The sequence below is a fragment of the Ursus arctos genome, unplaced genomic scaffold (genome assembly GCF_023065955.2).
Source record: "Ursus arctos isolate Adak ecotype North America unplaced genomic scaffold, UrsArc2.0 scaffold_17, whole genome shotgun sequence".
Lineage (NCBI taxonomy): Eukaryota > Metazoa > Chordata > Mammalia > Carnivora > Ursidae > Ursus > Ursus arctos.
Window position 1 is genome coordinate 13,172,328 of NW_026622841.1, and position 21,171 is coordinate 13,193,498.

At 40.4% G+C, this 21,171-nt stretch overlaps 1 protein-coding gene across 1 annotated transcript in view; it reads right to left on the bottom strand.

Annotated features, from left to right (window-relative positions):
* PHLPP1 (PH domain and leucine rich repeat protein phosphatase 1) overlaps positions 1-21,171 on the bottom strand; it is a 205,526-nt gene that overhangs the window by 67,026 nt on the left and 117,329 nt on the right. The window contains exon 4 of the mRNA XM_026496438.4: positions 10,325-10,491. Coding sequence (XP_026352223.1) covers positions 10,325-10,491 — 167 coding nt within the window. The remainder of the gene's footprint in view (positions 1-10,324; positions 10,492-21,171) is intronic.

Genomic DNA, 21,171 nt, shown 5'->3' on the forward strand with positions numbered 1-21,171 from the left:
GAGAAAGAGGCATTACTGGGTTTCCCTCAGTGTTCTTGCACTGGCAACCAAAGGGTTTTTTTTCAGAAGTCATCATGTTCCCAAGTCGTGATGACACTTCACCATTAGAAACCACAAAATAAGCATCATTGGTTGGGCTCTCCCTGCATGCTTATTCGCTGTCCCCTAAGAGCTATATGCAGAGTTGAAAAGTTGGTTACCACTCAGAAGAACAAATACTTACAAATACTGCGTTCAACACGAACCGCTTGCAGTTAAGTTAAAGCTTGGAAAGCACAGCAAAGAGCTCAACTAGAACAAATGGAAGAATGGAATGGGCCAGAATACAATAGCCTCACTGGAATCAAGCCAAGACTTCTGAAGATCCCTCCTCTTTCTTTTTATTTAAGCGGGGAAAAAAAGGTTAAACATCTTAAAGGATCCCAAGAAGTCAATAGGGCAGACTGTAATTTAATACAGTCTAGTCGATAAAGAAATCTTTTGTGTTTTTCTGAGCTCCCTCTTCTTCATGCACCATGTGAGGGAAGAAGAAAATCAGCTATTATTTTCAGAAATGAGGTCGGGAGCCCACACCAAGGGGAAGACCAAAGGCTACACAATCTCAGCGCCCCAAGCACCAAGTAAAGGCTTTCCTTTGATCAGGGAAGGAAAAGGGGAATCGTGTGAAATAGAAAGCTTCCCAAGAGGATCAAAATTCCATGTGAAAAGCAAAGCTGTATTATAAAGGAACTTCCAGTGTTGGGAAGAGTTAACTGAAAGAAGGGCATTCCACCCAGTCTGCGAAATTCCCTATACACTTGGCAGGCCTCACCAGACCCCAGTAGTGGAAATTCCTTCCCAGGGTTATTCACCCCTGAGCTGCACTTGTGCTAAGTGTTCGTTAACACCTCGGCCATACCCTTTCTGCAGCACTTAGCTCTTGTTCACTTGTAATATTTTTTTATATGGCAGAGCATCTTCACAGACGCTGAAACTGGGCTAAGTACTGCAGTTCTAAGTCTGGCAAATGAGCTGCAAAAATATTTTCGCATGCTGCTCCTGATTCCACTGCTAATGAATCATCACTATTCCCATTAAAAGTGAGTTTTCAGAAATTACTGATAAAAACAAAATATTAAAATCTTTCTTTAAAAACCTGGAAATGTGACCTTTTGGTAGGGGTAAGTAATTAACATAACTTTGTAGCTCTGGAATGCCAAGATCCCCAAAAGAACAGAGTGGGAAATAAGGTCATTTGTTTTCACTCCATGGGGATTAAAAATGTAGAAAATTGAGCTTTCTAAGAAGAAGGTACTTGATAAATTCCAGGCATAATTATGAGTTTCTCAACGCTCATTTCTTCATAGCTTTCATTCTACTCCACCCACACACCTGCACACCCAACTCAACTTCATTCCTTCTCGCCACTGTTCTCCCATTTGAAAAATCTCTGCTTCACCCCCATCGCTCTTATTCCTCTCAGCGAAAACACATGTCACATTTAAACAGAGATCAAGGGCGCATGGGTAGCTCAGTCGTTAAGCATCTGCCTTCGGCTCAGGGCGTGATCCCAGATTCCTGGGATCAAGCCCCGCATCGGGCTCCCTGCTCCGCTGGGAGCCTGCTTCTTCCTCTCCCACTCCCCCTGCTTGTGTTCCCTCTCTCGCTGGCTCTCTCTGTCAAATAAATAAATAAAATCTTTAAAAAAAAAAAAAAAAGAGATCAAATCACTTCTTTGTTCCAAGTCATTAACTCATGCTCTCCTTGACCCGAAGGTAATTGTAATCTTTACCTTATTTTAGGTTATATTATGCCCATTTTATACCATAGCCTATAAGACACAATGACAAGCTTACTCCTAAGTTCCTTGAAATTGATCTCCACGTGCTATATAACGTAACATGATTAATCTACAATCATTCTAAATGACTTCTGTCCCCTTAAAATAGTCACCTCAAGCACTAAATACACCAAATGGTGCCACTGTTCAAAGCATTTTTTGGATGCTCTTTTCTGAAAGTTTAGGATCACATTTCTTTGATTATCCTTGGTTGTGGGAAAACTAACAATTCAATTCAACAAATATTAAGGGACTTGCCACGTACATATTATATCTCATGGCTAAATATGGGAGGGGCATCAGAGAGGGAAGACAAAGATAAGGAAACTCCACCTCTGTTCTCAAGGACTTCATATAGATGGTTGAAGTTTTCAAATGTTTGTTATAAAAGGTATACTTAGTATATGCATTAAGTAGAGAGAAAGCTAACAATTCAGAAGATGAAAAGGTCACACGGAAATGGGAACTAACTAAAAGCTTCAAGAAATAAAGGTCATTACAAATGTGTTTTGAAGGGGAAGAGGATTCACTGGGTTGAGCCTGTGAAAAGCAGAAGAGGAGGGACATTCCTTGCAAGGTGAATGTGAAGTATGTTTAGAGAATGGTGAATAGACTTGCAGTTTTTTTTTTTTCTTAAAGAAGTCCAATATTATACTGTTTAAAATCTAGTGTTTCCTTTTCCAACTTCAAATCCCTTCTTATGAATCTCTTCCTTTGTAATCTTTTCCGAATCACCTCACAATGCAGGTTGTCCTCTCGTCTTACCTTCAACCAAAGAGAAACATCATGATAAATTACCAGTCTCCCTTCCTTCCACATGTGGCTGCAAATACCTTTTGCAAAGAAGTGGGGTACACTTAACACAGTGTTGAATGAATCAAGACGATTCCCACCACTATTTGCTCACATATTCATTCGTTTACCAAGTATGTATTTAATGGCCCATCTGGCAGTGGTTCCTCCCTCTGAGGAAGAACAGATCCCTGCTCCCTAAGAATTCAAAGCAAATAAGATAAATACAGAACACGGTTTAAAAAAAAAAAAAGGTGACAGGCTGAAGTCAACTCTTTCCTTACGGTACCTATGCTGAAAGTCACTCAGGCAAAAACTAAATGCAACATCAAATGTTTACAAGTTGAAGCAATACAGCTATTCCTAGGCATTACATCTTCACGAGAGCAGACGCTTTTTTAACTATTGCATAAAATATTGTGAAACTGTGAGGAGCATAGTAACAAAACAACAACAAAGTTCAGTATCCAAAGGAGAATATTTAAAAAAAAAAAAGGGGGGGGGCTGATGGTGGTAAATTTGAGGGTTTTTTTTTTTTTTTTGCCAATTTCAGGATCACATATGGTAAAAAAAGCACATTAATAATTATGCAGACATACATGATTTACCAAATAATTTGAAACACCAACTTCCACTGAAATTAAAGTTAATAATCCTATAAAAAAATCAGCTCCATTCCTAGAACTCGCTGGGACCCTCAAGCCCTGCTAACTTTGTTTCCCTTTACTAACTCAGCAAGAGCTGGGAATCAGATTCACTTCCCTTATTAATGGATGAAAGTGATAGATAATCACCAGCCATCAACACAACTGAACCATAATCGATTTGTATTTATGAGAATAATTATTATATAATTTGTCTAATTTCCAACAAATAGAATTAAACAATGGAAGTGTTTTCATTATCATCAATTTGTCAAATATTCAAACATAGGCTCATCTACAAAAGTGATAGGCAGAAGTAATTAATAAATTAAAATTATTTAAGATGAGGACATTTAAGTTCAAATGAAGTGGGAAACTTTCCAAGTACCATGGACAAAGCTACAGAAACATGTGCATACAAATTACTACTATCAAACTCTACTTTTGAGTTTGCTCTCGACACAGCTCTCTGTAACCGCTGCACTGGCTATCACCATAAAAGAACTCTCTGATCCGCCATCCCTTACAAACTCTAGATCCTTCAATGCAATATCACTACCCACGAGACTTTAATAAATGGTAATTTTAAAAGAGCTCAATGCATCAGCACAGTAAAATGTTTGAACACTAATACAATCTTGTACAAGTAAGTTCATACTGCTTCAGTACAGTATTAAAAACAATAAACCTAAGACATTGGAAGGAAAGTTATATTCCTCGAATTTAAACCAGCAAAAAGGTTGTCCTCTTCATTGACTTTACAAAGAAACTTACTATATTTAAAAGAATTCTCCGCTGCAAATTATAATCTTAGTACTAATACCATCTGGGTCATCTAAATGGAGATGTAGCTAACGTAATTGAAGTACTATCTATTAATAAAACAGAGGTAAATAATACATTATAATTAATAGTGACATACGTAATCAGGAACGAAACCATTCAACTACCAAAAATTACTCTGACTTTGCCTCTCCTCTATATTTTGAAAACTAACTTGAAGAGCTCCAATGCCAATAAAGGAAAAACAAACAGTGATCGTTCCAAGAACAATGTTTTCCCTCTGAAACTGCTGGCCTATGTGTGTACATCAGCATGCCATCTTTCCAGATTTAGAATGCGGCTGGAAATACCAACGTAAATGTTCTGTGAAAACAGCTCATTTATTTAAGGCAAGAATTTCCAATAGGAAGAAAAATTAAGGGGAGATGTGGTTAAGAGAATAAGGGGCAGAACTCCTACCTGTTATAAACACACTGTACTTAAAGTTACTCCCTGGATATCTGCCCTAACTAACTTTGTAATCTAAAAATTCATTCCTTGAGACTCAGGTAAAAACACAGTAAGTTCCCCTCTGGTACCTCTCTAACATATTCACTGTGAAACACGCACTAGAAATTAGCACAAATTCCTTAAACGCACAAATAAAAATGAGCAATTAAATATATGGCATATCTCAAATCTACCATATTAACTGTATCGGCATATAAAAGCTACATGAGTGCTTTTATGAGTTTAAAAATATGAGTTTAAAAATACATATTATAATTTCAACTCCTAGCACTAAGTATGTGTATGTGTATTATACTAAACTTACTACTTTGAGAACTTTGCAATACAGTATTTCTTGCACAATGGGGGTAGTAGAATGTGGTAGAACAAAAGCTGGTTTAAAGCCCATTTGTTTTCCAAATGGCAACACAAGAGCAGCTTTAGCAATTGCTCAGAACCCCCCCCACAACCCCCCACAGCAAGTCCCCTCGGTCTATCTCCCAAGGCATAAAGCAATAGAAAGAAAACAGAAACCTCTGTTGCCATGTAAAACTGAAAAATCTTCTACCTTAAGTAAAGGACACGGCTTTATACTGCACACTACAAAGTACAAACTAATAATATGTAATTTCACATGCTTTGTTTGCTTTTCTAAAAAAATGTAAATGAAAGAAGTTGAACACCACAACATACTCTCTATTTATATCAAGTACAAAAGCAGGCAAAACTCATTTATGGTGTTAAAAGTCAAGATAGTGATTATCTTTAATCTAATCTCTAATTAGAGGAGGGGCACAGGAAGGCTTCTGGGGTGCTAGTAATACTCTATTTCTTAATATATGTACTGGTTACATGGATGTGTTTACTTTGTGGAAACCCACCGAATTATACACGCACACTTGTGCCTTTTCTATGTTTTTATTATACTTCTACAAAAAGACTTCATAAGGTTATACAAGGAAGAAAGAAGACCCCAGATCCTCTCCCCAATTCCAGCAAAACACAACTTATTCCCTGGAAGAAACTGAACTGGAGAGTCTCTGGCTCAAAGACATCAGGCCTAGTAGAAAGCACTCTTCAGAAAACAGGGATCAATTAAAAACCCACATGCTAAACCTTGAGATTACAGCTCTCTTCCTCACTCTGCTTCCTGAATCTTGGCATGCATTGCCCACACAGAAGACCATAGGATTCCTCTCAAGTAAAACTGACATGCTTTAGGGAAAAGATCCACAGATACCACCTTAGGAAGTTCCCCAATGAAACCACGAGCTCACCCCCGATAGCCATGGCAGGGCAGCTGTATGGTGGAGAAGCCCTACCCACGTATCACGGTAGCCAACTCACTTCTCAGTGACTCACCATTAAATAGGAACAGAGAGCAAAGGATCACCAAATAGTTACGTTTCTAACACAAAAGTCAGACACCTACACAAACAGGAAAAAAAGAAACAGTGTAAGAAGAAAATAAATAAATAACTTTAATGTCCTTGGAAATAGAAGAAGAGAAAAAAAGAGAAGAGAATGCTTTAAAATGCACACAAATTAGAAAACAAACAAGAAAGAGTCCCTGAAAAATGAAGGCAGCAGAACTTCAGAAGGGTTAAGATAAAGGAGAGAACACCTGTCAAGAAGTAGGGCTTAAGCAAAGAGATAGGAAAATGAGAGAATTAGAGGAGAAACAAGGAGGTCCCACCGAACTCACAGGAATTCAGAAGAAGGAATGAGAAAACCAAGGCAGGGGAGAAAATGATCCAAAAAACATAATGAGAAAATTTTCCAGAACTGAAGGACGTAATTTTTTCAGATCAAGTGTTCTTCATAATGGCTGAAATTAATGAAGAGTGCCATAAAATGAAGGCCCTGAAATCTTTTGGAGGTTGTTTAAAACAAAACAAAACAAAACAAAACAAAACAAAACAAAACAAAACAAAACAAGCAAAGGGGAAAAAAGATCACCCGTAAAGAGAGGAATCAGAATAGCATAACACTTTTTAATAGCAACTGTAGTACATAGAAAATAATGGTGCACCAGCTTCAAAAATCTCAGGACACAGCCAAGAAGCCAGCCAAGTTCCCATTCAAGTGGGAGAGAAAAATATTTTCAGATATGCGAAGTGTCTAATAAATTGGTCTCCCGTGTCTCCTTTCTCAGGAAGATATTCCATTAAAAAGAGGGAGTAAACCAAGTCTTTCTTCACCTTACTAGCTGTCAGCAAACTACAGCTCCAACACAGGGGAGACGAGAACTACCAGGGAAGTGACAGAAGGTCATCCCAGGACACCAGCTGTGCAGCAAGCCAATGGAGCAGGTAGCTACCCTGACTCCAGGGGGAAAGAAGTGTCCAAGAAAAAGGTGTCAAGAAGAATGTCAGAGTTGTCAAAAAAACTTAGAAAGACTAGGGAAAAAAGGACACAAGCAAGAGGCTACTCTCCAGCCAGCAGGAGAAAGGAAATACAGTGACTGCGTTTAATAAGTGCCTTAGCTGTGGGCCACAGCTCCCTGCTCACAAAGAGGACAACCAAAACTGACAGTCGGCCACACACCGAGCGGAAGGGAGGAGACGCAGTGTGCGCACGTGGTGTGACAAGGTAAGAGAGTTACATCTTCACCCTCCACAGTAGTAAGTCAACATACAATGTCCAACAACAAAAAATAGTAAAATAGCAGTATATACAGAATACTTCGGAAGACGGAGGAAAACCGCAAAAAAAGAGCCAAAAGACTCAAAAGTGGTTGCCTGGGGAGCAGCACTGGGGTGTAAGGATGGGCGGGAGTTCCAGGCACATATTTCTTATTATAAGTCTTGTTTTTTATTAAGATTTTAAAAAATCTACATAGGATGTTACTTGCATGGGGAAAAGTTTAAATTTTTAAACTATGAAACAAAAGCAAGGAATGTACGAAACCGTGGCTAACTAGCGAGGACGCACTGCAGTGGGAGAATGACAGGGGGCAGCCGTTCTGCACAGCTCCTGCCCTGTCCAGTTGAGAGTGGAGAACTGCTCGCCCGGACAGGGCAGAGCTGCGGGACAGGCTGTGTGCTCCCGGAGAGGGAGCACGGAGAGGCGGGGAAGGGCCGAAAAGAAATTGATAGACGCAGAATCCACCGATACGGAGAGCCAATCAGGAAACTCTGAATGATATCAAGTTCTTGATGTTTGCAGCGGAAGTGCAGAACTTCCTACACTTCTATGAAGCCTGCTTATTATTTAGTTCTTTCAGAGTTTCCTGACTGGCCCTCTCTACCTGTGGATAAAAGCACCTTTGCTATAGACTAAAGTATGGTGGTTATCTCAGAGAAAACACGTGTATGATTATTTGAGCTGTGAGCCAAACTACTCAATAATTCGTGGAATACCACTTTGACTTGAAAGAACAACTGACAAATTCGTTATTCGGACTTGGGTATTTGGCAGACATTTTCTCTACAATGAAGTGAGAAGGTCATTTCAGGAAAAACAACTGACGGTATTTGTTGCCAAGGATAGCCTTCAAGCTTCCAAATGAACATCAAAATTTTGGAAAACTTGTTTCCACCGTGAACTGGAGAACTTCCCAATACTTAAAGAATTTTCTGATGAGATCACTGGTGATATTAACAACTGTCATGTCTTGAAATTGCACAATAAAATGCGTTAACATTTGGAATAGCTCCATTATCTAATGAACTAGTATTTCCCAAATGACCAATAATTAACACAGTAAAATGATGCACAGGCAAGAACCCATTCAAAGTGCAAGAAAGGTCAACACAACCTAATGTAAAAGAATGTTTCAAAGTTTAACAACAGGGTTTTAGATTCCATACTGGAACCAACATTTAAGAAATGACCACTTGTCAAGTTTTGGTATAGTATCAAAAAAGATTACTCACAATGGTCTAAAAAGACAATTAGAATACTCTTCTCTTTTCCAATTACACATCACACAAACTTTATAATAAACACTTACTGGATTATTCTTTTTAGATATTAAACACATAATCACAATAGTAAGTTACCACAGTTTAATCTTGGATCATTATCAGTTATTTAGAACAAGTGAACAACTCATTATTTATTTAAAAGTTACATTCTTTTGCAGTTATAGTTTCATATATCTGCAACAAATATTTAAGTATCAGAGGCTTAATTTACCATAGAATCAAAAATGATCATTGCTCTAAAAAGGAAATAAATACAGTAAATTCTTAAATCTGTTTTAGGTCCATGCAAATAAAGTCCCTTCTCTCCAGTTTATAAAGCAGACCATTTTAACATTTGACTCTTGAAAGCTACACACTAATCACCCAGATGACCTGGTATTAGTGGATTTAAACCTTAGTTCTTAAACTGGTAGGGAAATGTCTTTTCATAGAAAACACTGACTTTTTATAAATTTCAAAAGAAATAATCTAATCTGAACAAACCTCTGTAGTTCAGAAATAACACATCAAGTAACAAACTTTTCACAGACCCGTTTGTAGATCAGTTTAGAAACAGAAGTGTTTTCAAGAGAAATATTCTCTTACACAAATCTGTCCAGTTAATGAATATCATAAATCATTCGTTTCAAAGGCAGGGTCCTTAAAAAAAATTCCAGAATGAAACTGATAATGTCCTCACTTTCATAAAGTCCTATTACCCTGCCCTCTGAAAGAGAAAGCTTACACACTGTAGCTTTTTAAGTCAGAATATTCAAGAAACAGACTTCATCAAAATAAAAAGCTTCTGCACAGCCAAGGAAACAGTCAAAAAAACTAAGAGGCAGCCCACGGAATGGGAGAAGATATTTCCGAATGACACTACAGATAAAAGACTGGTATCCAAGATCTACAAAGAACTTCTCAAACTCAATACACAAGAAACAAATAAACATATCATAAAATGGGCAGAAGATATGAACAGACACTTTTCTAATGAAGACATACAAATGGCTAACAGACACATGAAAAAATGTTCAAAATCATTAGCCATCAGGGAAATTCAAATCAAAACCACACTGAGATACCACCTTACGCCAGTTAGAATGGCAAAAATTGACAAGGCAGGAAACAACAATTGTTGGAGAGGATGTGGAGAAAGGGGATCCCTCTTACATTGTTGGTGGGAATGCAAGTTGGTACAGCCACTTTGGAAAACAGTGTGGAGGTCCGTTAAAAAGTTAAAAATTGAGCTACCCTATGATCCAGCAATTGCACTACTGGGTATTTACCCCAAAGATACAGACGTAGTGAAGAGAAGGGCCTTATGCACCCCAATGTTCATAGCAGCATTGCACACAATAGCTAAATCTTGGAAGGAGCCGAGATGCCCTTCAACAGATGACTGGATTAAGAAGATGTGGTCCATATATACGATGGAATATTACTCAGCCATCAAAAAGAACGATTTCTCAACATTTGCTGCAACATGGACAGGACTGGAGGAGATAATGCTAAGCGAAATAAGTCAAGCAGAGAAAGACAATTATCATATGGTTTCATTCATTTATGGAACATAAGAAGTAGGAAGATCGGTAGGAGAAGAAAGGGAAGAAGAAGGGGAGGTAAACAGAAGAGGGAATGAACCACGAGAGACTATGGACTCTGGGAAACAAACTGAGGGCTTGGGGGGGATGGGATAGGCTGGTGATGGGTATTAACGAGGGCACGTATTGCATGGTGCACTGGGTGTTGTACGCAAGTAATGAATCATGGAACTTTACATCAAAAACTAGGGATGTACTGTATGGTAACTAACATAATAAAAAAGTATTATTAAAAAAAAGAATATTCAAGAAACAAACAGAAGCTGCCCATTTCTGTACACTCACCTTTGCAGTTCATTGAGCCCTCTGGCAGCTGGTAGGCAGGGATTCTGCCTTAGGAAGTTTTGTTTTAAGTTGAGATGAGTGAGGTCCTGGCTGTAGAAGAGGTTGGCAGGCAGATGCTCCAGGCTACAACACGAGAGGTCCACTGAGCTGATGCGCTGTGATGCAACCTGGAGGGGGATAAAACCCAGCCTGATTTTAATACCATCCAATTATCCTATAGATGCCCTCTATGGCTAGAAATACGATAACCCCCCTGAGAACACAGACATATCGTACAAGTGGCACTAGTAGTCCAAGTACAAACCAGTAGAGTATTTACTTAATACAGAGCTGAGTCAAGTACTGTAGAAGCAGAAAACAGTGTCCCTGCCGGAAGGTACTTACAGTAACCCAGTATAGGAGACAGGTTACAAAAAGCACAGATTATCCTATCAGGTTCAGTGATATCAGTAATCTCCTCCAAACATAGGGGTTAAGTTCCTGAAAACGTTCATGGTAAGAGAATTCAGAGCTAAATAATACAGGACTCTAGAGTAACTACAGGGTTAGGAGATAGACACGAAGGTCTAGATGGAACCTATCAAGGCCCTTGTATATACTGATTTAAAACAGCAACAGTAAGGAAAAGTCCCGATGGCCTTGTACACGTCTTTAATAATAATGGTAGCTGACAATCAGATTCCACGACCTGCTTGCTCTCAACTTCTTGGGTTGTCTCTCCCACAGCGCTTCAATGAGATGCTTATACATTCATTGTGCTTTGCTTCATTCAAGGATTCTAAGTAAAATTTATTTTATGTCTGAATGTTTATCTACATATTCAAAGCCTTCCTGGTCGAATGACTATTACTGTGGCGAGAGTCCCAGGGCCAAAACCAACTGGCACGCTAGAGACAGAAAGAGCATGGGATGACCTGTATTTCTCAAACACTTTCTCCAATATTCCGAGTCATGTGGTGCCACTTTATGTCTCTGCGTGTGGCTTCAGCCCTATTGCACCCACCTTGGCTCCCTCTCTCCTCAAAGAGGCCATGGGAATACTGTTCTAAGATCTGGGTTGATTCTCTCTCATGTTCTTTATCTTTACCAAAGCTTTATGGCAGAAATGCCACTCCTTATCTGTGATCAGTCTGATGTCCTTTTCTGTTACCAAACTCCAGTTTTCTCTTTCCCAGTTACAGAGACAGCAGGGCATGGTGCTCAGGAGTGTAACTCTGGCTAGGGTCAATGTGCAGCTCTACATCCCAGCTCCCCCACTTAGGAGCTGAGAGGACATGATTCACTGAGCCCTCTAAGCTGTAGTTTTCTCATCTGTGTACCAGGTGTAAGGGTGACACGGAAATCTATAAGCCGGCACAGAAACAGCATTCAATACACAGTGACTGCTAGTACTATCACTATTAGTATTGCTACTACTGCCAAACAGAGTGATTCACATCTTACATCTACTGAAATCCAAATTCTCCTGATGCTAAAAAGGTATTCAGAGGTAAATTTGCATAAAACCTATTCTGCTGATGGCATATTTGAGGTTAGAAAGAAATTACTGTGCACACATAAGAACTAAGGGGAGAGTGAGGTAAAAACAGCCTGGCAGGGCTCAAATCAAAAGACTTTACAGGGACGCCTGGGGGGCTCAGTCGGTTAACCGCCTGCCTTCGCCTCAGGTCATGATCCCAGGGTCCTGGGATGGAGCCCCTCATCAGGCTCCTTACTCAGTGCGGAGTCTGCTTCTCCCTCTGCCTGTGCTCTCCCGGCTTGGGCTCACATGCTCTCTCTCTGACAAATAAATAAAATCTTGAAAAAAAAAAAAAAAGGACTTTACAGACGAACTCTGAGTCTGCATTTTACCAACTGTATCTTTACTTTAATTTTCACTATTAAATAAGAAAAAGAAAAAATTGTTTTCCACAAAAAAGAAGGAAGGGAGGGAGGGAGGAAAAAAGAAAATCCCAAACAGGGCCAAATCATCCATATATACCAAAAGATGTGAAAAGAGGCATGAGGAATGTAACGGGCCTGAAAGGCAGGTGCAAACGCTCACAGGAACCTGTTCACAGGAAGACAGCGTGCGCACACTTTGAGCACGTAAGGGCGTGCCAGGCCTTCTATCACTTGCGGTACAACGTAAACAAGGCAGACACAGTCTCCACCCGGAGTGAGCACACCTTAAGAGAAGGAGAGGGAAATTAGGTACTACATGATACTGGCTACAATAATCATTAAGTGCATGATCTAAGAAGTCAGGGAAGGCTTCCCAAAGGACCTGATGTCCAAGCTCAAACTTGAAACTCAAGTGGAAATCTGAGTTTTTTGTCTGCCCCAAATCCTTTTTCCATATCTTCCTATAGCAATCCTTCAGGATCCTAGGATCCTGACAGAGCTGCGAACAAAGCCATGTTGACCTTCTGGCTACAGGGATAGGCATGGACTCCAGGCTTGAGCAACCAGAGTACCCCATCCACTGAACACATAGGTTGATCCAACAGGTACTGGCATGTGACCCCAGCTAGGCTAACCAGAGGCCTTCTCTGGGATTTATATTTTGAAGCCAGGAGAGAGAGAAAACACAAACACACATGACTCCATATATTATGTATAAAAGCTATGGAGAAGTAACTATTAACCTCATAAACCCTACATTGGGCACATACCAAATTAATGATAGCAATTGCTTCTATATGGGTAGGGAGGGGAAAGGAAATAAGAATGGGAAGACAGGTGATTTGGAATTTATCTGAAATGATTATTTGCTTATAAGAGGGACAACGGAAGATAGGAAGGAACTATGGGAACATGTTAACAACTGGGGAAGACAAGTACATGGAAACTGTAATATTATCATTTGTGCTCTTCTGTGTGCATGTGTTATGTGTGCTTACTTTGGGGAAAAAATGCAATTTCAATTAAAATATCAGTTAAAGAAGAAAATGGATGAGAGCTATCTTCTGGCTTTCCTTGCATTCAGGGTTCTACTAGGTGGGACACCAGGGGCAACAATTCCTCCTGTCATCAAGGGATCCCCCTAACCCATTGTAGTGGGCTGAATGGTGGCCCCCAAAAAGGAGGTGAGGTAGACAAAAACACAGATTTCCACATCCTAGGCCCTGGAATCTATAAATATTATCTTACGTGGCAAGAGTGAATACTACCATATGTGACGAAACACATGACTAAGGATCTTGAGAGGAGGTGCTTATCCTGGATTATGCAGGTGGGCCCGAAGTATGATTATACGTATCTTTATTAAGAGGGAGGCAGGGGGAGTTTGAGATAGAAGAAGAGAAGTCGATGTGACCATACGAGGGCAGAGATGGGAGTAATACGGGCCACAAGCTAAGAACGTTCAGAGCCACCAGAAGCTGGAAGAGGCAAGGAATGGGTTCTCCCCTAGAGCTTTCAAGGAGTATGGTCCTGCCAACACCTTGATTTTGGACTTCTGGCCTCCAAAACTGCATAAATTTGTTGTTTTAAAGTCACCAAGATTTTGTTAATTTAGAAACTAATATTCCCTTCATAATTTTTTCCAGAGTACTTTCCATTTTCATTCATTCAACATGTTTATTGAGTACCTCCTATGTGCCAACTTCTGACCTAGGTAAGCATTTGGTACGCTTCAGTAAACAAAATTAAGATCCCTGCCTTCGTTAAACTTAGATCTCGTACACAAGTAAACTATATGTTAAAAACTGGCAAATACTATGGAAAAAATAGAGGGGATCAGGATTGCTGCAAAAGTGGTAGGTTCTACTTAAATAGGTTGGTCAGGGTGGGCCCCACTGAAAAGGTGACATTTAGACAGGAAGGGCATGAGGAAGTTAGCTGAAAGGATTTGTCTAGAGGAACACTCCAGGAAGAGGAAGTAGCAAGGGTAAAGGCACTAAAAAGGGATGTGCCTGGCATGTTCGAGGGACATCACAGAACCCAGTAACATAAGGGAAGAATGACCTGTAGTGAGATCAGGAAGGTAAGGGGGCAGGGGTGGGGAGCAGGTCCCGCAGGGCCTTTTCAGTCACTGTAAACACTCCAGCGTTTAATGTGAGCAAAATGGGAAGCATGGAAAGGTTCTGAAAATCTGGGTCTCTAGACTGTAAACTCTATACGGGCAGGGATTTTTGCCTATTTTGTTCACTGATATACCCTGATATGCTCAGCCCTTGGTGAGACCCTCGAAAAACGTATTTGTCAGAAGAATGGCCACTGGACCACTTTCCAACCCTTGCTTTCTCACCAGCTTGCGTCTGACCCACCTAGTATATTCTTTCACACGAGACTACTTTGAAGAGGACAAACCCTATTTCGACTGAGGTGTCACACTAAATACTCTCTTTGGACAACTGAAAGATAATGATTAAATGTCAAGTGGTATTTGATTCCTTTCCTCATTCCGGACCACAAGCGCTGCTGCTGGAAACAAGCGGGAAGAAGCCACATTAACAAGGGGACAACAGGCAAGAGCAGCGCGCGGGGTGGGGGTGGGTGGGCAGGGTCATGGCAGAGCTGGAACAGCTACAGCAAGACCAGAAAGGACGGCAGCAGGGCAGCGAGCTGCCAAGGCGAACACGAAAGCTACCATGAGTTGCACCTCCACCCGGTCTCTGCAAAAAGGGGAGATTTAAGTGCTTCCACGCAGACCAGCCTGGGCGCACAGGGATACGACGCAACGAGATTTGCTTGCATCCCACATGAGAAGGCGATCAGCTGGACTGCCCTAAGAAACTGTGACCCACATACACGGCACCCATTCAAACGAAGAGTCTTCGCAGGAAAGACCTGAAGAAGAAAAATAAATCAGAAATCCACCTGGCTATACCTCATAGCAAGTGGTCTTTTATTAATCTAACTTTTTTTTAAAGTAGTAGGAATAATAAGAATACTAGCTAACATTTAGGAGGTGCTTCAATTGTGGGAGGCCCTCTTCTCACTGCTTTAGCCATCATATTTAACCCTCACGACAACTCAGTGTGGCAATGACTTACCTTCATTTCAAAGATGAAGGGTGACCTGAGTCACAGAGCGCACCCATGGTCATACAGTTTGAGCAGTAGCAGAACCCGAGTTTGAATGAGGACCTGTATTTATAACTCCCATGATATCATAATAACATAACCCCTTAGACCACAGCAAAGATGATCAGATGTCATCCATAGGAGAAGCTTGAACCTCAGGAAGGGCAGTGACATGGCAGTGACAGAAGACGGTCCTCCTTGAGAGAAGCAGAGAGCATCTGCTGACCACAAACAGACTTCAGGGAAGGGGTGAAGCCACGAGGGCGCCATTCCTTGACATCATGAGCTCTGCCCACACCTGTCTACACAGCTTGTCCACCTGGGCAGCAGTAATGCCACCTGGTAAGCGCCTCATCGAATTTTAAAAGGTTACAGGAAAAGTTTAAAAGGTTATAGAAATTTAGAAAGTGAAAGGAAAAGGCAAAGGCAGAAACTGCCTCAAGCCTTTGTTATAGAAAGCGACCTCTAAAGGACCTCACAGTGAGAATACAACATCCTTTTGGCAAAAGCTACTGTACTTCTATTACACCTCCCAACATCAAGACAGTGGAAGACACAAAACCGAGACCCAAGCAACTTGCCATGCAGGAGAAGGGGCACAGTCTTAACAATATTCAGGGCAGATGAACAGTTCTACCACTTCCCAGCCATGTGCTCTGGATAAGTCACTTCATCATCTGTCCTTCTGTTCCCTCAACATTAAAGTGGAATAGATAGTACCCTCCCTGATGGAATTTAACAAGCTGCTGTCAATAATACTTTTCTCATTTAAAAAAAATCAGGAGAGGTTCTGCAGACCAAGTACCCCAACATCCACAGCTGCACACAGTACAAACCTGTAACACAAAAAAAGGACGACAGCACAGGCAACCGCTCTCGCCACCGCGAGCAGTTCGTTACACACATAAAGCTCAAAGGCAGAACACGACACTAGTTATGTGGCTCACAGACCACCCATGAACAGCACATGAGGCGATTCAAGGGTTAAGGGGATCAGTTCAATGTAACTGTGGATAAGGAAATCAGTGCTAGTGTGGATTGACAGAACTTTTTTTGAAGGCTGGAAGAGCTGGGGAACTAAATGGGACTCCCCCCCATGAACCTACATATTCTGGAAGACGCATAAAAGTGAACATGAATTCCAACGCCCTTCTCAGGTTGTCTTCTTTTCCAAATTACTTGGAAACATGTGGGGGTGGGGGTGGGGTAGAGGGAAAGTTCATTTGGCCCTCAAAATATTTCCCCCCAAGTACACTGCAGGGTCAACACAAAAATGATAATATGAATGACAAACTTTTCGGTCTACCTCCTAGGCTTCCACATACTTCTAACATGCTACTCAGCTCGACACTTTCCTCAATTGCTTCTTGGGAAGCCTTTAGGGCACTTATATCAAAACTGGTCTCAGCTCTGAATCTAGCTGAGTTGCATTTCTAAACCAAGATCTCTCTCCTATCCTAACCAATCCTCCCTGTGCTTTTGAAATTATCGTCTTCCCTTGTAACAGGACTGTCCTGTGCATCATTCCCATTATTCCTGATGTTCACTTAATGAGCAATCATCTTTTATTAGCAAGGGAAAGTTTAGAAACACATTCATTTGACTTTTTTTATTGTTGTTACCACTATACTTTAGTGAAGGGGCATTTATCCTTATTATGTTCCAAACATGCTCAAAATTAAGCAAAATGACCCTGAAAGGCTTGCTCAAAGCAGCTGAAATAGCACGAGTAATTCTGCTTGTGTAAAGTAAAAGACTGCGGCACACCAGCACAATGAGTCATTAATTGCTCTGGCCTAACCTTCAGTGGCTTGGGAAATTATGCCCTGGCTACAGGGATAGTCTCTGGGGAGTTTACTAGACTTCTATAAAAAATTCTTAACCTCTTAACTGACCTAGTTTTGATTCTCACCCCCTAAAAAATGCTTTGGGAAGGCATGAGATAGGAGAATATAAATCTGGAAGAGTGTTTATTAATCTTTGAGCTAAGCATTCTAGCAACTTATTTTTAACTCCATCCTCATCAAAATTTTATAATACTCTATATCAAACCAAAGTTTCCAACTTTAATAAATTCAAATTATCACCGCTCTACGACATACAATCATTTCTTTAAAAAAAGAATTTCTACAAATATGTAAGAAATGCCTTAAATTGACCCCAGACGTTTTTGCAAGGACATCTCTTTTCTTGATCCTGTACTAACATTTCCATTTTATAAAATCTGTTAAACAGATGAAAACTTTTGTGTAAAATTAATTACAATATGTACACTAATAGGAGCTCCTAATTAATAATTAATAATTAGTAATTAGTATACACTAATAGGAGCAAAGCAAGGTGCCAAGGTTGTTAAAGCACTGTTAAAGCACCAGGCTATAACAATATAGAAAAAACAATACTGAGAAACTTAGAACTAAGAGCTCCACCTAAGTACCCCGACCTCTCTTTGCCAGGGGAATGGAGGTGATGGGGACGAGTGAATCTTTCACTGTATGTTTACCATCTGCCTCTACGAACCAGGCACTAGACTAGGTCCTGGCGAGATGGCACTCTGTGTCTTCAAAAGTTTGGTTTCTCGAGACACGGACACCTACACGACCATAATTCAAGAAGGTACACACAATGGTGTGATGAGAGCACCCAGAGCAGAGAACACAAACCTCAGAGCAACCCTGTGACAATCGCAGCACCCACACTGCCCCTCCCTCCCCCAGGCACTTGGGCAGAGACCTGCACATCACCACCAAGAGCAGACAGAACTATGTATGGTGTTTGCCTGGGGAGCTCGCTGCACGGCATCCACTGGAAATGCAGACCTGGCGCCACCTCTCCCGGGGCTAGAAGCAACAGGGTAACAGTGCAAGGAGATGGCACCACCAGCCTCCCAGGATCACTCCCGCGTGACGCCAGGAGTTATCTCCCCTCCACACACACAAACCCCATTGTGTTTCTGAGTAACAACAGAAAAACAGAGCTCGGCTTGGGCGGAGATCAAATCTGAACTCAGAGTTCCTTCCTCATTTCCTTATTGGCAAACTAGGTGTAAACAGTCCCTTTAGACAGTGGTCACCTGAGAAAGTGACATCTCCCTGACCACAGGGAAGGGAAAAGATGGCCAACCACACACACACACACACACACACACACACACACACACACACACACACTTAAATTCCAGCTTTCTGGTAAAAGAAGTGATATAAATGTATACTTAAATGATTCTTCTATTAGAAATGAGCTATTTGTTTTGTATTTTAAGTTCCAAGTCTAACATACAAGGTCCAGAATGTTAGACACAGAGAGGTCATTGACATTTTTCCAATTATTCTGTGATTCCTTCCTTTATGAAATTATAAATCGGACCAGTGGGTAGAAGAACTTAACTCTTCAGAGTAGATGTAGGAAATGCAATACTCTGGGTTACAAATATTGGGATCTTTCAAGATAAGCAAATAGATCATGGAAACTAAACTCTCAATAAATAAATATATATATATTTTTTCCATTGGTCTAAATACTCAGATTAAAATGACTTAACTTCATAATATTAACATGACCAGATACCGAGATGTGGATAGTCATATATGGTAAATTCCTGAGATAGCAATACTTGACCAGTTTCTGAAGAATTAGACAACAGCAGTCCCCTCAACAATAACATCAATTTAATCTGCCTTGGATGACTCAGAAAGCACCTCAGATGTCTTAAAAACATCTTGGTCATCATTTAAGAAGATGGACGATCGGTGCACGGTGGCCATGCTCACGTCCCTAGCAGCGTACCCCACACAACAGACGGTGTGACAAACCCCCTCGTACTCTACCACTGAGCTGCCTGGGTGCTGCTGACAACTGTGTATGTGAAGTACTTCCCTTTGACATTTTCAGTAAATTTCAGTTGTTATTTGAGTCTTGGTTTGTTTTGTCCCCGAAGGCCACTGTTAAACATTGGAAGTACAATTAAAGAAAAAAGAGAGCAAGGTAGCAGAACTTCCTGCATAAAGCAGGGCTGGATACCCCGTACCTCAGTTCCCTCAGCTGCAAAACGGAGATGTGGCAGTATCCCCTCCAGAGTTACTACCCTCTTCTGCCGTAAAGCCTGACGTCTAGAGTTGTAATGAATGCTTAGAGGGCTGCTATGAAGCACCTAGAAGTGTGCTTGACACCAAAGAAAAAATAAAAAATACACCGAGAATGTATTTTATTAAAGGTAATAACAATATACAGGTAAAATTCAAATGAGGAACACATTTCTTCCCTTTGCTGAGACCCTGACCTAGAAGTTGAGCCTAGAAGAGTGCCCAGCATAAAGAAAGGATGGAATTAGTCTTCTCTCTTCCCTCCCTCCCTCCCCAACTCTGTAGTAACTCCAACAAAGTGCAGAAGAAAGGGGAGGGGGTGAGAAGACCCAGGGAGGGAAGATGGAAACACAGGGGGTCAGTTTAACCCAGTAAATGTACAAGCCGGCAGCATTTCACAAAAGCATGCCTCTTTTGTTAGGGAATGGTAAGCAAACTAGGTATTTTTTTACTTGTATAAAATTGGATTATAAAACTTTGGGAGAATATAAAATTAAATGGCTTTAAACCGAAATGACTCGGAATTCAAGGAAAAAACCCTTCTTTAAGAATATGTTAACTAGGATTTCAGAACCAATAGTTGCCACAGGAAAAAAAGAATAGACAGGATTAGCAATGTGGAAATAAGATGAAGCATAATTATAACCACAAAGAGATCATTTTAATATTTTTACTAAGTTAATCACAGTTTTATGTATTACAAAAACAAAATTTAATGCAATCCAAAATATTTCATCTTTAGCTTAAATTCAAAGCAGAATTCCTAAATTCCCTAATTTCATAAACTGTTGCTCATATCCATAATAAGGAAAGATTCCATAACTTTTATGTAACAAATCCATTACTATGTTGGAAAGTTAGTTATCGTATTTGGTAACTTATAATCAAATTTCCCCCAGGAAATGACATGGAACTAGCAGGAAATAATCTAGACAGGCCAGCACTTTTTAAACTTTATCTAGCTTCTATTTTTTTTTCTCACACTGCTCAGACATCTGCGATACGACTATATTTTCACATTTTACACAGCTGTGCCTTTGTACATACTTTACACCTCTCCTTGAAATGTCTTCCCCTCTTGTCTTTGCGGTGAACTCCTATTCATCCTTCAGAACTCAATTTGCCCATTACCTCCTTAAAATCTTCCTGTATCCAAACAGCTCATACATTGGATTTCCAAACTTTTCTCACATCTTCACTACAGAGTTAGTACAGGAACAATCTCCTTGGGATGGAGTGATGTATTATAAGCTAAAATCCTAAAATCCATGTCACGAGGTTTCACTTAAGCTTCCACCACAGATCTGCTAGACTGTCCTTGGTCAAATGGCCCTTAATTCGCTACCTAAAAAATGGGTATGAAATGTGAAGTGAAGGTTTCTAAAAAAACAAACAACAATAACAAAAAAAACCACCTGGACTTCTTAGCAGAAACATACTGAGAGCAAAGCCTCTTACCATTATAATCCCAACGTAAGCAACTACAGCACAATCCCTAAAAGACAAATTTCAAATCATGCTGACAAAAAGCAGCATACGCCCTAATATACACTTCAAATTAAAAGGCAAACAATGTGTAAAAGATGACTAGGTAATCTTGAAGGGTTCCTTGCAACTATACCTAATGACACAATTCTTCTATGTTGGAAACCTTGATCCTATTACATTAGAATGACTGGACTCAAGTAGTTAGTGAAGTGTTCTTGGAGTGAAATCTGGACCAAGAAAACACTCTTTTTAAGCACGTGAAAGCAAA